Source organism: Microtus ochrogaster, chromosome 2, assembly GCF_000317375.1.
Source record: "Microtus ochrogaster isolate Prairie Vole_2 chromosome 2, MicOch1.0, whole genome shotgun sequence".
Lineage (NCBI taxonomy): Eukaryota > Metazoa > Chordata > Mammalia > Rodentia > Cricetidae > Microtus > Microtus ochrogaster.
Genome location: NC_022010.1, coordinates 29,273,930 through 29,290,456, shown reverse-complemented (window position 1 = coordinate 29,290,456; position 16,527 = coordinate 29,273,930). Strand labels below are relative to the sequence as shown.

At 47.3% G+C, this 16,527-nt stretch overlaps 1 protein-coding gene across 1 annotated transcript; it reads right to left on the bottom strand.

Moving 5' to 3' along the window:
• Nucleotides 1-3,276: 3,276 nt before the first annotated feature.
• Nucleotides 3,277-14,849, bottom strand: Pomp (proteasome maturation protein). The gene is made up of 6 exons (XM_005344713.1): nt 14,750-14,849; nt 12,400-12,497; nt 9,204-9,264; nt 8,634-8,735; nt 5,142-5,235; nt 3,277-3,448 (listed from the first exon to the last, which is right to left on the bottom strand). The coding sequence occupies exons 1-6, from the start codon at nt 14,750-14,752 to the stop codon at nt 3,381-3,383; spliced, it is 426 nt and encodes a 141-aa protein (XP_005344770.1). The 5' UTR covers nt 14,753-14,849; the 3' UTR covers nt 3,277-3,380.
• Between the last annotated feature and the right edge of the window lie 1,678 nt (nt 14,850-16,527).

Genomic DNA, 16,527 nt, shown 5'->3' with positions numbered 1-16,527 from the left:
AGAGACAGAGAAGGGGGGAAGCAGAGAAGTGGGGAGAGAGGTAGAAGCGAAGCTGCCTCTCTGAGAGGAAGATGGAAAAGAGGGCAAGCTCAGTCCGGAAGCTGAAGATCAGCCTGCCTCAGCGGATGGGGAGGGGAATGGGTGTGGCTTGTCTCTTAAAGGGACCAAAACCATAACATTCCCAGGTCTTCCTTATAATAAAAAGGATGCACGTCAAGGAAGCAGAAAAGGAAAGGCCCAAGATGGCGGCAGGCAGGTCAGAGGTAATGGGAGTGGGCGTGGCTTGTCCCTTAAAGCGACAGGAAAGCACAACACAGCCTATTTAAAGAAATAATATTAAGGCAGGATTGGTCTTTATAGAATCCAGAACTCAAAGGAGAAAAATACTCCTTTGGTTCAGCACTTTAGGAAAGGTGGGCTGTCTCACATCTCCTGAATCAGTTGTCATGGGAGAGGAACATGTTTCCAGGATGACCACCCAACACACAAATCATAATGTACAACCACTCATGAGCTTTATTCTCCATCTTTTCATCCATCTCTCTACGACATTATTGTAGCTCAATGGCTTGTTACCTGTGATCAAAGCCCAAAAATATCAATGTCTTGCAGAGACCCAGTCATGACTTTATTACAAGACACTGAGGCAATTGCTTTAGCTTATTATCAGCTGTTATCTATAACAGCTATTACTGACCTTTTACTTTATAGATTATCAATTTTATTTATACCTTGTAAATTAATAGCCATTTAATTTGTAAATTAATTACCATAGGCATAGGTTTGAGAGAAAATAAGAGTTAGGTAATAGTCACATTTTCAGGCATCCAATAGAGGACCAAGGAAGTCTAAATGAGCTTGAAAACAAGTGGAGGTTGCATTTTGGGTTCAGTGTTCTAAAGAAATGCTTGCGTATCAGCCTGAGCTATGCAAGAGTGGGAGATGAGGGACAGGAGGGGGGGAAGGAGGGAGACGGAGAAATTCCCCTGCTTTCAGGATCTGGATTATCTGAATTCAGTAGACCACACTGGAGTCTTGCAATCTACTTTAGAAACTAACCCAGGGCTAACAAGATGGCTCCTCAGATCAAGGTGGTTGTCACCAAGACGACCTGAAGTACAATCCCAGGGACCCAAATGGTAGGAGAGGACCAACTCCTACAAGCTGACCTCTGACCTTCACATAGATGCTGTGGTCCACACATAATAAATGGCCATACATTTAAAAGGTACTTTTATTGAGACCTTCATACAGTATATTTTGATCAACTTCAACACCCCTAAACTCCTCCCCAGACCTATTGCCTCCACCCTTACCTCCCTGCCCAACCAATTTCAGGCTTTTTTTGTTTGCTTTTAAAACCTTGGAGTTCAATTTGTGCTGCTCAGCTACTCTTGGGAGTAGGGCCTGACCTGGCGTGTGGTGGTCCTAGCAGGGATCACATGTTTAAGGAAATGCAATCCCTTCCCCAGCAGCTATCAAGTGGCACTAGCTCCTGAGCTAGTGGTGAGATCATGCCCACACCCTGCCTACCTCCACCCAGGATCTTGTCTGACTTGAGCTTGCACAACCCCGTGCATGTTTCAGAGTTCATGTGCCAACTGAGCTGTTGGGTCTAGAAACAGTTTCCGTGAAGTTGCCAGAGGTGGTTGGCATGACCCCCAGTGAAGATAAAGTGTGGGGGGATGACACACACCCACTACACAGGGACTGATTAGAAGGCAGCAAGCATACTTATAGTTCTGAAGGCATCAGTGAACATGTGTCCAGGGGAAATGTTGTTTGCCAAAGCCTAATTTCACTGGTTAAAATCCCAACTCTTGTTGCACCCCTATTTTGTATGCTTCTCCTTTAACCCTAGTGTTATGAATTTTAATCAAATACTGATACAGCGAATCAAATACTGATACTGTGATCAAAGCTTGGAGTCCTTCCTACCCCAACCTCAATCCCAAGGGGGAGGGGCTGTGAGTTAATAGTGAGCTTCCATGCAAACCCCTCAGGAGCTACTGATGCTCGCAGCCTCTTCTACCTGGCTGTTCATATGTCTGTAAGGATACCCTCGTCAACAAATGGCAGTGTTGTGAGCTATGCTCTCAAATCACTGAACTGATTCAATGAGGGGGCATAGGAAACCACCCGTAACCAGTCTGTCACTAGCACAACTCACAACAGAGAACTCAGGACCAATGCCTGAGTCCTGCCTTGAAGGTAGTGCTCTAGGGCAGAACCCTACCTGGCTCTAACTCCAGCAGACAGTCAAAACAGTGCAGCAACAGGAGAGCCAGTGTCTGCTGAAGAATCACTCACTGCTGCAAGTACTGAGTGGTATACAGAGCCTTTTTCAGCAGACCTGGAATGTGAAGCAGCAGACTGGTAGCAACGAGAACATTAAACTGTTCTCCGACACCATCAGAGAGCATCTAAGAGGAAAACTGCAGAGAGATGTGCAAATCTCAAGGAACCCAAATGATTTCCCAACTGCAAACAAGCACCTTGGGCTCTAGATTAGGAAGCACCAATAGATTTTGCTTCTCAGCGTTAGGCTATTCATTAGCAGCTTTCTTAGGACACTGAAGGCTATGAGTCTCACACTACAGAGGGGAGACAGGAGGTGGGGATGGTGCCCACCTTTAATCCTAGCATTGAGAAGGCAGGTGGATCTTTGAGTTCAAGGCCAGCCTGGTCTACAGAATGAGTTCCAGTACAGCCAGAACTATGCAGAGAAACCTTGTCTTGAAAAACAAAACAACAAACAAGCTGGGCGGTGGTGGCGCTCGCCTTTAATCCCAGCACTCCGGGAGGCAGAGGCAGGCGTATCTCTGTGAGTTCGAGACCAGCCTGGTACAAGAGCTAGTTCCAGGACAGGCTCCAAAACCACAGAGAAACCCTGTCTCGAAAAACCAAAAAAAAAAAAAACCCAAGAAATCCTTAGTCAGGTGTGATGGTGCATGTCTTTAATCCCAGCACCTGAGAGGCAGAGACTGGAGGATCCCTGTGAGCTTGAGGCTAGCCTGGTCTACACAGTGAGTTCCAAGTCAGCCTGAGCTAGATGGTAACAGAGACTCTGTCTCAAAACAAAAACCCCTAAAGACAGTTATCTAAAATCAAGTTTACAGAAGAGGAAAATCAGGGTGAGCTGTGAACTGTGGAATTTCTAATGTTTAGTAGAAACATATTCAAAACCCAGGAACCTGGGCTTTGCTGTAACCTCATAGCTCAGAAACCACCTCTTGGCTTTACTCACGACCCAAAACTAAAGACCCACACACACACTTCCAAGTGACCAAGCGGTCTCGTCAGTACTTTAATGTTGTGTATGCCAGACTGTAGCGGAGGCAGCTACAGGTGCACTTCTGTGTTCCTGCGTGGCACCCGCATCACAGCAAGCCCAGCTTGTGTTCCACCATCAGGTGTGGCTCGCCCATCAGCTCACTCTGTGACGGATCTGGAGGGAAACAAAAACAGGCACAGGAATGACTCTTCAGACACAGACAGTAAGTTCAGGGGTCATCGTATGAGAACCTGACTCAAGAAAAAGAACAGGGGGTTGGAGACATGGTTCAGCAGCTAAAAGCATTAGCTGCCCTTCTAGAGGACCCAGGTTCGAATCCCAGCACCCACATGATGGCTCAGAACTGTCTGTAAATCCAGCAGCAGGAGACCTGGCACCCTCCTCACACAGACATACATCAGGCAAAACATCAGCATACATGAAAGCTTTTTGTTGAGACAGGGTTTCTATGTGTAGCCCTAGCTGTCCTGCCTCTGCCTCCCTAGCACTGAGATTAAAGGTGTGTACCACCACCACTGCCCAGCTATAAGTAAATCTTAAAAAAAAAAAAAAGAATGAAAGAAAGAAAAAGTTTTTTTCCAAAGTTCTGATGTTTCTGATGGCATTCACATTGCAAAAACATTTTTAAATGATTTATTTTTACTTTATGTGCATTGCTATTAAGCTTGCACGTATGTCTGTGTGAGGGTGTCAGATGCCCTATAACTGCCATGTGGGTGCTGAGAACTGAACTCCAGTCCTCCGGAAGAACAAGCAGTCAGTGCTCTTAACCACTGAGCCCTTCTCTAGCCTCTGCAAAAACATTCTATCTTTTCTGTTTCCTGTCCCATCACAGACAACAGAAATCAGAATTCCAAAGCAAGAACATCTGAAACCCCACCACCCCGCGTTAGAGACTAGAAAGCTGAAGTGGACTGCGGTAAGACACCAAAAGCCTTTGATGGGTCCCCTCAACAGGGGCTCCCTGGAAAGTCTCTGCCCTCTCAACACTGACCGAGCCCAATGCACCAAACCAGAAGTGTGCACAAGAAACTAATGGATGCGGGAGCAAAGGGGGCTTGCCGAAGCATGGAGAATCTGCTCGTGTGGTGTTTTAGGTTTTGAACACACAGTTAACTCTCCTTCAGCTCCGCCTTTTAATGCTCTGATTCTCAGAATGTGCCATCACTCTCGCCAAAACACAAGTACCCAGCAGCAAGGCACTAGTCCGCAAGTTAGGAGACGTGCCCTGAGCAACCAGGAGACAGGAGAAGCCTTTCCTGGAACCAAAGCTTATTTGCCGTAAGGAGGTGAGGACACTTCGAAAAGCCCCGTCTTATTTCCTGATGCTCTCATAAAACGTGCAGAACTGAGTTAGCCAACACTCCCTGAGGAGACCGAGCTGCGGTCCAGGCAGTGCGCAGAGGAGCAGCGAGTGTGCAGGTCACAGGGACGCCAGGGAAGGGACACACACACACACGCGCACACACGCACACGCACGCACGCGCACGCACACACACACGCACACGCGCACACACGCACACGCGCGCACACACACACGCACGCACGCACACGCACGCACACGCACGCGCACACACGCACGCACACACACACACACGCACACACACGCACACACGATGGAGTGCCCGAGAGCAGGACCGACATCAGGAGTAGAGCAGACGCTAAGGAGACTAAAACGCACAATCTCAGAACAAGCTGCCCAGAGTAATTACCATGAAATCCCATCTTAGGGCTGCGAATAAACACAAATGACTCCAACCAGCCTTGATTCCCCCGGGGACACTGACTCTGTTGGTTGTGATCCCCTTGTATAGTACAGGGGTCCATAGTGTTGAGCGTAACTCACCATTAAGAATATCCTCAAAACCAATGGTCTCATCATTGCCCCGCAGAATATCCAGCGACAGGTTTGAGCTAGGAAGGAATGGAAGACGCTGAACCTGGGGGAGAAGAGAAAAGGGCGGCGTTAGAAAAATCGAGGGGAAAGGCAGACTGTGTGCCATAATCCCATGCTCTTCCACGCTTTATTTGAAAAAAATTTACAAAACTAAGTAAAACTACAGTTTAGCCAGAGGGAAAAAAGAATGCAATTTATGTGCAGACCAAGTTTTAAAGTGTGTTGGCATTGGAACAGTAACTTTTACTAACTTAACTAACCCTTCATGTCTACCTGTATTTATGACCACTAACTAACCCATCATGTCTGCCTGTGTTTACGACCACTAACTAACCCACCATGTCTACCTGTGTTTTAGGGCATTGCTTCTGTTGGGGGTGGGGTCACATACCGTGTAACTGCTGTGGGGTATTTGCACACCGTATGAAGATGTACTACTGTGATTGGTGTAATAAAGAGCTGAAGGGACAATAGCTCGGTAGGAGGCACAGGCAGGACTTTCAGACAGAGAGAGCTTTGAGAAGAAGAAAGGAGTCGCCAGCTGGACAAAGAGGAAGCAGGACATGCAGGAGGAGAGGTAAAAGCCATAAGCCACAGGGCAGTAGGTAGATGAACAGAAATGGGTTAATTTAAGTTATAAGAGCTAGTTAGAAATAAGCTAAGCTAAGGTCAAGCTTCCATAATTAATAAGAAGCCTCCATGTTGTTATCTGGGAGCTGGCTAGCAGGACAGAGAAAGACTCATCCCACGTGATAAAAAGCAAAGCAAACTTCCAGAGCGGAACCCAACACCTCACTTGAGCACAGGGAGACCAGGTTTCTGAGGAGTCCCAGGCGAGTGAGCATCGCTCCACTGAGCAAAGGACACCTCACTTCTATGCTGTTCTGCACTGCTTAGAATAAGGGGAAAACGCAACCTTTTCAAATGCACTGGTAACCGACAAAGCAGACCAAACTCACTTATAAGGCTTTTAAATCAGTGTCCTTCAGCCAATGTAACCTCTTCTGCCAAGCCCTAAAGGCAGGTAAACTGGCAACCAAGTGAGGTATCAGCAAAGCACAGGCTGTGCAGGCAGAAACATCTGGATTCACATTCTGACTGTCACTGACCCAACCACACAGTTTTGTGTAAGTCACCATCTGAGGGAGCAGACACAGACAGGGTGTGCTATACAGCCTGCCATGGCAACCACTGCCACAGCCGGTGCTCAATACACTCAACCACACACAGCCTGCACACGGCAACTGCTACTACAGCCGGAGCTCAACACAACCATACACAGCCTGCACATGGCAACTGCTACTACAGCCGGTGCTCAACACAACCACACACAGCCTGCACATGGCAACAACTGCCACAGCCGGTGCTCAGAACACTCAACCGTACACAGCCTGCACACGGCAACTGCTACTACAGCCGGTGCTCAACACAACCACACACAGCCTGCACACGGCAACCGCTGCCACAGTCGGTGCCCAACACACTCAAATGTGACCAAACTCAGTTTTCAGTCCTGCTGCAGATCACTTAACACTTTACCAAGAGGATGAGGTGGCCAGCAACCGATGATGCTAGGACTGAAACCCCATCACCATCTGCAGAGACAGTTACGGAGAGACCTATCCTTGCCATTCAGACTGAAGATACTATTCTCAATTGCCAACAGACTAAGGTGTTATTTGATCTTTACAATGTGAAAAACTTTCTCCAGTTGTCACTCAAAATCAAAAAAGCGGAAGCATGGAAAGGAGAGAAGGAAGAGGAAGAAACAGAAATAGAAACAGGAACCTATAAGTGGAGAATAGAGCAAAGGGTCTGGGAGGCGGTTAAGTCAGGGACAACCGCGAAAGAGCAACCAAAGCGGGGCTTGCAAAATACAAGCAAGGGACCAGGAAAACAAGGACCGGACCCTGAGCAAAGCTTTTTGATAAAACGGTAGTAAAAACTCAGGCCATCTATTTTACTAGCAATCTGTAACTTACATCAAGGCAGACAGAAAACAGGATGCTAACAGCTCTGTGGTAAACATTGTTCCGTGGAATCTTCAGGACAGCCCTGTGCTGTTCGCACTGTCTTTCCGTCTTATACCAACAAGGAACTGAGAGATGGCTCAGCAGTGAAGAGCGTGGGCTGCTCTCCTGGGAAACCAGGTTCCCAGCACCGATATGGATGCTAAGAAGAGCTTGTAACTCAGTTCCCAGGGGATCTGGCCTCTGCAAACACTACACACATGGTGCATAGACATATATGCAAACACGCATGTAAAATAAGACTAAATAAACCTGAAACAGCAACAAATGTGCTTCAGACTGTTACTCTTGAGTGTTTAGATCAGATGGTATAGCCTATACTCAGACTTGAGCCATTTCATTTAAAGCCACTTTAGAGCCTTATTCTGGTAAAGCAGTACTTAAAATAGCTTCCAGAACCACCAGCCTATAAAGCCAAAATTCAAGGTTAGCTGGCAAGATAGAGGAATCCACAGTACTGGAAACAAATGAAGGAAGGCCCAAAGCAGGAAGCAAGAAGCCAATCCATCAGGCAGCTGGGTTTCATCCAGAAGGCAAAGTGAGGAGCGTATCCAGTGAGATCCGCATTACAGGCCCTCGGGATGGAGAGCAGGGGCCGAGAGGAGCAGGGCGAGAATCGCTGCAGTAGAACACGCAGGCCGAGTAAGGACTAGACATCTGGGAGCGGGAGCGGGAGCGACAAGGCTCTGAGTGAGGCGACCACGGCTTATGCTCCAGTCTGCCTTAGGCAGAAGCCTATTCGCCCATAAGTCATGAGCACTAAGGAGTTATTCTTCATGGGACCATGGGAATTCGAGGTGCTGGGTGGGCCTTCCAACCAAGGACGGGAGAACTTCTAAGAGTCAACAGCACATGAGAAACGAAGAGGACAGGCAGAAAACAGTCAGGACCAGGAGAGCGGCACTAACAAAAGCAGCACTTCAGCTAACAGACCAAAGGAACCACACACAGCGGGAAAAGGGTTTCGGAGAGGAAGGGGACATAGGCTTCAGGTCTGCGAGCATCACGGGGAAAAGGAAAGAGCTTTGTGTGTCTAATACTACAGTGTTCAAGTGAAACGGGCTGAGAAAATGTCTGCACTATTCGGGAGCCACGGGCACAGAGGAAGAGGAAGCAAAGGTGTCCAGGACAGACAGGAGTTGTTCCCGAAAGTAGTATGATGTGATGGAACCCAGAACACGGGCAGGGGACAGCTCGCACAGGCGGAAGGACATGTGCGCACAGCCACTCCCGAAGCAACAGGTTCACCCGGCTGTATATCGACAGGAACCCACAGAGGTCAGAGAAACAAAGACAAGATGGCAGCTGTTTGCAGACACTGCATCTACACCATGAAGAGTCTCTTCATTGAACAGCTCTGTCTCTGTGAAGTAGGAAGAGAGGCGTAGAGAGCCTCCATGAAGACACCCACCTGCTGCACCGCCTTGAATTCCATCTGTAACTTCAGGGGAGCAAACAGTCCCTGGATGTTCCTCAGGGTGGAAAAGTTCATCTTGTCTTGGTTGAGCTGGAACTGGAGCAGAGAGAGCAAGTCTGACCCGAGTGCTTGCTACGAAGGCGCCATGCCGCTCTGGCTCTGAATACACCACGCTAACGACAGAGGCTGAGCCCCTCCCACAACTGATATAAAGTGTACTCGCTAATTTAGCCTTGATACATTTGGTAACGTTTACCTCTGTACAGCTGTGTGTGTGTGGTGCACCTATGTGTTTGCGTAGATGTCAGTCTGCAAATGACGGCAGAGGTCAACACCAGGCCTCTTTTCAGTAGTTCCCCACCTTATTTTGTGAGACATGGTTTCTCACTGAGCAGAGCTCACAGATTCAGTGAGCACCAGAGATCTGCCTGTCTCCTCTCCCGGCAGTGCCCTCCTCTGTACCCAGAATGGAATCCCAAAGGTCTTCTAATGTGAACTCAAACCCACACCTCCTTCCATTTTTCTAGCAGAGGATAAAAAGAAAGTCACAGGTAAGATACTCACATTTTTCTCTGATAATTCAAGAGGATGGCTGGGCAGAAGTTCATTTTTCACACAAGAAAACCTAAAGGGAGAAAAACAAAATATTTAACATAATACACATCATTCTCCACCGCAGGGTAAGCTGCATGTGTAACTGGAGTTCCGGGCCAGGGGGTGGGCTCAGTGGGCGAGCAGTAGCAAGAGGGCTGGGGCATGATCCCCCCAACACCCTCAAAACTGTGATTACACAACAGGAGTGTGCACGGGAGCTCTCTGGAGGTGAGAACCTGTTCTCATTGTGATGGTGCCGACCAGTACAAGAACAGAAGTCTTTGTTAAAACACAGAGAACTATGAATGAGAAGACAGCCAGATTAAAAACATGTCTGCTATAGACAACGGTAATCAAGATTTCAGTTACTAGCGGGGGCTTTCCAGAGATGGATACTCACTCAACTCATGTCCTCTGTCTGTAACAAAGAATTGATAGTAATGCCACTGAAAGGCTATGGCGAGCTATCTTTACATATTTTTTACCAACTACCTGTTTCCACTGAGTTTCATTTTTATTTTGATGTCTTTCCTAGATTCTCTTGTAAATCTTCTAATAAAAAATTTTAAATTGTTTTAAAAGTGTTTACTAAGCGTTGTGTTTATTCTCCCTGCCACTTTGATGGGGCAGTCTCCTAGGACAGAACAGCTAAGGCTCGTCAATACGAAGTGTGTCTTTTCTAAAGCTTCGTCAAACCACATGCTTAAGGTACCCACAGCTGGATCCAGACCAGTGGTCACGGCCAAGCTAAGGACTGTCTAAGGCAACATCTGGGGGCTGAAAGAAATCCTAGGCACTGGGTATTGTCTATGGACAGACGTCTTCGGAGAGGCAGACCACAAAATCAGCTCTTTGAATGCAGTCTTACTGGCTAATTGGGAAGAAAAGAAGTAACATTTGGTGTGGAAGGAAAAATTCACCAGGACTAGTTTGGCAACTAGCCTATTAATTTTCTTTAAAGATTTATTTATTTTTATTTGATCTGTGAGTGTCTGTCTGCATAAAAGTATGATGATCCTCCTGTGCATGCCTGGTTCTCACAGAGCCAGAGGAGTGTACCTGATGCTCAGAAATGGAGTTACAGGTGGTCAGGAGTAAGAACAAGTGCTCTTCCCTGCTGAGCCGTCTCTCCAGCCCTTTGCCTGATAATCTTATAACAAATCAAATTACACCTCCAACTCAAGAGGCAATATTCTACAAATCCCAAAGGGATTATGTACGTGCCCAAACCCAGCACCAGAACACCATTCCCCTGCAGAAAAAGTCAACAATCAAATTAAGATGCAGCCGGGCGGTGGTGGTGCACGCCTTTAATCCCAGCACTTGGGAGGCAGAGGCAGGCGGATCTCTGTGAGTTCGAGACCAGCCTGGTCTACAAGAGCTAGTTCCAGGACAGCCTCCAAAGCCACAGAGAAACCCTGTCTCGAAAAACCAAAAAAAATAAAATAAAATAAAATTGAGATGCAAATTCCTTACAATTTATGGATGGGTATTTATGGGAAGCCCTATTGGTCTTGTGTGACTGAGCAGAAAAGGGATGTGCCAAGGACAGACGACTAGAAACACGTGTCTAAACACAAAGGAAATTACAGATGCAGGCACGACAGGGAGCTGGAAAAGAGAAACAGCAGCAGCCAACACTCGCTGCCTGGTAACAGCAGGTACCACTTAGGTGTTTCCAGGGATAACTCCCACAGCAAGAGATGCGCTGTTAGTCTCGTCATATCTGAGAACACTGAGACAGTCAATTTAACAACCTGTCAAGAGACACACATCCAGGGGACAGGAGAGCTGGAACCCACACCAGGCAGCTGCAGCATATCACCCTTTCTCTCCCCCCTTTTATTTTTTGTTGGAAATACTCATTTCATACAATATATTCTGATCAATTCTGGTCCTCCCCTAGATCCTTCCAGGCCCTCCTCACCTCCCCAACCACCCAAATCCACACCTTTTTTTTTTCTCATTAGAAAACAAACAGGTAAATAATAATAATAACAATAAATAAAATAAATAAAAATAATAATAATAAACAACCAGAATAGAACAAAAAACAAAGAGCCAAAGAAAAAGCATAAGGCACACACACAGTCACTGAGACACAAACATCTGTAAACACAGAAATCCCATAAAAACCAGAACCATAAGATATGGGCAAAAAGGCCTGTAAGGTTTGGGGAAAAAAAAAAAAAAAAGAACTCCAAAGTTATGAGTTTGTTTTGTTTTGGCTATTGCCCACTGGAGCCTGCCCTTAAGTGTGGTTTGTAGACGTACTCCTACTCCACTGAACAAAACTCCTTTTTCCTTTGCAAGAGGTTATCAATTGGAGATAGCTTCTGGGTTAGGGATGCGGGGCTTTGTCTACTTCCTGTCTCAGCACTGGGACCTGATCTGGCTCCGACCTTGTGTGGGCTCTGTGCTTGCCAGCACGGTCTGTGTGAGTTCCTATGTGCGCCGGTTCTGCTCTGTAGAGAAGGCCTTGTTTCTCTGGTCTACATCGTACCTTCTTAAGAGAAACTTGGGTGTCCACGTGTGTGCACACAGCACACAGGTAATGCACAGGCAGGCCTGAAGTTGACATTAAGTGTCTCCAGTGTTGCTCTCCACCTTATATTCTGAGACAGGGTCTCTCACTGAACAACAGATTGTTCAGTGAGATTGGCTAGGTTGACTTGGTTTTTATATGGGCGCCAGGGATCCAAACTCAAGCCACACTTGCCCAGTCTGGGGTGAATCCTTTTAACTGCTACATTCTAGTGTATCCCATAGAAAAGTTAAGTATTCCGGCAGTTAGTAACATCAGGAAGTCAATGCCTCTCTGAGTTATGAGCAGCTAAGAATCCTACCAAATCAAGGGCCAGGGCAATCTATCTCAGTGGTGGAGCACTTACCTCCCACTCTATGGCATCTTGGGTCCAATCCCCAGGAAACCCCACAGAATCCTACCAATCATCCCACAGGGTACCATGCACTAGGGGGATGCCTTGCTCTTACTCTGATGAGATGCTTATCCCAATGCAAGGACCGCACAGGCCTCTTCCTCTCCACACTCCATCTGAGGAAGTCACTCACTAAAACCCAAACCCAACCTACATTTACAGCCTTTCAAATAGACCCACACGAAGCACTTCCTCAGCGCAAGGCATAGCCACAACCCCCCACGTACCCTTTCCGGAGAAGATCGTGACTCTCGAAGGACCCGCTGGCTGAGAGCTCCGTAACTGGAATGCTGTCCTTCAGCTGCGACCCTAGTCCTCTGGCATTCTGCAACACAAAGTCAGCACAGCAGTTAAAAGACAGACACAGATAAAGGCTGTGTCCTCAAGGAGCCTGGGATCTACACAGATACAGCTGGAAGTAGTGGCAGCCATCACACAGGGTACCTTGAGTAATACCACATTTGGGGAAGAAGGACTCTTGCTCTGACTTCTGAGTATGCCAATAGGGAAAGCATTTTATCAAAAAAATAACATAAAGGCATGAGCATACAAACAAACTACAACGAGTTTGAGACGACCAACTAACATATTAATGAAGTGGCAAATTTCAAAGATGGATAGTATCTCTCTCTCTCTCACACACACACACACACACACACACACACACACACACAAAACACTTGAGTTCTGCCCTAAAATTGACAGTCATGGAAGGTTTATGGTAAGACCAATCAGACTCACTTCACTGGAAAGAGACCTCCCTTAGTTTAAAGCAGTGTTTAACAAAAGGTAAAGGCCGAGGACAGATCACCAATCCTTAAGGACAGATCTATGAACAACAATAAAAGACAAGGAGTTAAGGAGCTGGAGAGATGGCTCAGTGGTTAAGAGCACTGCCTGCTCTTCCAAAGGTCCTGAGTTCAATTCCCAGCAACCACATGGTGGCTCACAACCATCTGTAATGAGATCTGGTGCCCTCTTCTGGCCTGCAGGCATACACACAGAATATTGTATACATAATAAATAAATAAATAAGACAAGGAGTTAAGGCATGACACCTAGGAACATGAGTTCATAGAACTAATGAAGGGGGGGTTACTATAAGTAAAAATTAACACAGCTAATTGAGATGTTGTGAAAGCTACAAGCAGCGCCTCTAGAACTGATACACTGTCACCTACAGCTAACATCACTATCTGCTCAGGTACAGAGAGGTGCTAGCCTGTGGGTAACCTGGTGTCTAACACTAGTCTAGAACCAACTATTCTGAGAACACAACTTTTTGATAGATTTCGTTCATGGGGGTTATGTCACTAGCACCCCCTGGGTCTTGCTTGAGCCTCACCAATTTTCCAATTCTGCATAGCAAGGTTTCCCTAAAAAATACAACCTTGAGGGGCAATGGTGGCACATGACTTTAAGACCAACACTAGGGAGGCAGAGGCGGGCAGATCTCTTTGAGTTCAAGGCCAGTCTGATCTACAAGAACTAGTTCCAGGACAGGCTCCAAAGCTAAAGAGGAACTCTGTCTCGAAAAACAAAACCAAAACAAACAAAAAACCAAAACACAACCTCACCACCAAACTGCTAAAGACCTCTTTTATGCTTCATTAACACTAGCGAAACAAAGTCCAGGGTCCTGAATCCGCAAATCAAGAGCCTACACTGTGCCCATCCCTTCTCACAGGAAGCCATGGTGGATCAGGAAGAGAACCTGTCACCTACTCTGTGGCTGTCAGGACCAGACCTACGTGATGCTTTCCCAATGCTAACTGACATCAACCCTCTGCATTCCTCCTGCGGACTGCTTTACTGAAAAGTGATAATGAAGAGTTCTCTATGCACTCTAGTATTGCGGTCCCCATGTTTCCGATGTCCTGGAAAATATCAGGACTCCGTAAGGGCTCCTAGTACAGTGTCGGATAAAAGTCAGACTACAAAGATCTAAAACCATTCTCTTTTTAGAGTGTTCCTCACACTCCTTTACAACAGTCAGCGGTATTTGCTAACAAAAGCTTTCTGGACGTGGTCAGGTGAGCGGCAAGGGGTTCTTGTATCAGCTCTGTGCCACGGTGACTCAGGAGTCTGCTCAAGGAGAAACAGAAAGTGGGAAAGGAGGAGAGGCCAGAAGGGGGAGAGAGGGAGTTCAAATACTAACCAAAACAGACAAACTGCGCCCCAACTCATGACACGGGGAGAGATGTTTGTAAACCCAGGCTGAGTTGTATAAATGCGACCAGCGGTCGTGGGCTGGAGACTCCAGTCACCCCGAGGGAAAGGGAGAGTGGCGGTATAAACACCCACATAAGACTCGGCTTTCAGATGTGCCCTGTGCGTCCGCGCCACTACAGGGAAGGAGCGCGCAGGCCTGGGAGGCCCCGGAGACAGAAGCGCGCGGTCCTACGGGAAGCAGCACCACCCGAGAGCGTGCAGCCCGAGTCATGCCCACGATAGACTCCCTTCGGGAGCGCGCAGCCAGGATCATCCTCGAACCAGACACCCGCCGGGACAGCGCAGCCGAGATCGTGTCCGCGACACCGACACCAGCCGCGATCACGGCCATTCGCGCTAACTCACCATCTTGGAAATCGCTCGGCACAAACCTCTAAACCCGCTACAGTCAGCCGGCCAAGCTGCTCACTTCCGTTTCCGGGGCCGAGCCCCCCACATCCGCCGGAAGTGCGTCCATCCGGCCAGGAAGGAAAGAGGGCGTGGGAGGAGTAGGGAGTCTCTCTGTGCCGGGGCTCCCACGCTTGCGGTCCTGGGGGAGCGAGGGTCAAGGGCTCAGGTTGTGTGTTCGCTGGGCCTGGACTCGCGTGGACGGTTTTAGATAGGCGTGTGCAGATGCATAGACTTCCCATAGGCTATACAAAGAGGTCTGGGGCGCGATTTGCATGAAGTTCTGCTGGTAAAACAAAACTCGGACAAGAAGCTTTTACATTTTTGTAAGTCGAAGATCCAAGGCTTGGTGTGTGTGGGACCCAAAGAAATGAGCAAGCTAACTTGGTCACTGAGCTACAACCGCAGGCGTATTCCAAGGGTTATGGTGTGGATGTTATCAAACTTGGGAAGGAAGGGGGTCATAACCTTTGTCCCAAGTCAAGTCTGGCCACCCGACCTCAATAAGGCAGGAAAAAAAAAAAGAGGCTTAGACAATGTGACCACACTGGGAAGACACAAAGGATTGGAAGCTCACTGGAACTAAATCCTTATTTCAATAAAGTGTGTGTGTGTGTGTGTAGCAATTTAAGTCAATGTCATCATCAATTTAAGTCAATGTCATCATAGTTAATATATATTAAGCTCTTATACCTACATACATACTCTCATATCAACATACTGCATATCCAACATGAGTCATATCCCTACGTCTTTTCATTAAATTTAAGAATTTCTTAAAAATGCTTTGTTTGACTGGACGTGTGTATCATGTATGCGCCGGGTGCCCTCACTCCTTTGTGATGGTTTGCTGTATTTGATAACACAAGTCTGGGAATCTCCTGGACCTGGAGTTTTAGGTAGATGGTTGCGAGCCACCCTGGGGGTGCTGGAAACTGAAACAAGCCCTCTTTGCGAGCAGCAGGTGCTCCTGATCACAGAGCCATCCCTCCATTTCCTTTGGCTCCCATTTCTAGAGTACAGTACTGCATGGAGGGCAAGGCTGAAGCAGCCTCGCTTTGGGGAGAATGAGGCAGCTGGTCACTTTGGTTCTGTGTGGGGGAGCATAGAGAGATGAACCTGTCCCTCTTGTTTTCATATTGGTATTTCGCCTGGGACCGCCGCCCATGGGATGATACCTCCCCCATTCAGGGTACCTAAGTTTTAGTTAAACTGTGGAGTTGGCCTCACAAGTATGCCCAGACTATGTCTCCTAGGTGAGTGGTTCTCAACTTTCCTGACCCGCAACCATAAAATTGTTGCTTGTTCATAGCTGTATTTTTGCTACTGTTGTGAATTGTAGTGTAGCTATCTGATATGTGACTCTCTCAATGGGGTTGTGATTGGGCTTCCTGGTTAAGAGCACTCGCTCCACTTCCAAAAGACCCAGGTTCATTTCCCATCACCCCTGTCAGTGGCTCACAGCCACCTGTAACTCCAGCTCCAGGGATTAAATACTCTCTTATGGCCTTGGCAGGCACTGCACTTGGGTACACAGACAGATGCACATGAACAAAAATCAATTTTAAGATGGTTAACCAGTATTGCTTTTATCCATGAGCTCTTTATTAAGTGTTCACTACACTGCATTTAAAATATCTATTTACGGGGGCTGGAGAGATGGCTCAGTGGTTAAGAGCATTGCCTGCTCTTCCAAAGGTCCTGAGTTCAATTCCCAGCAACCACATGGTGGCTCA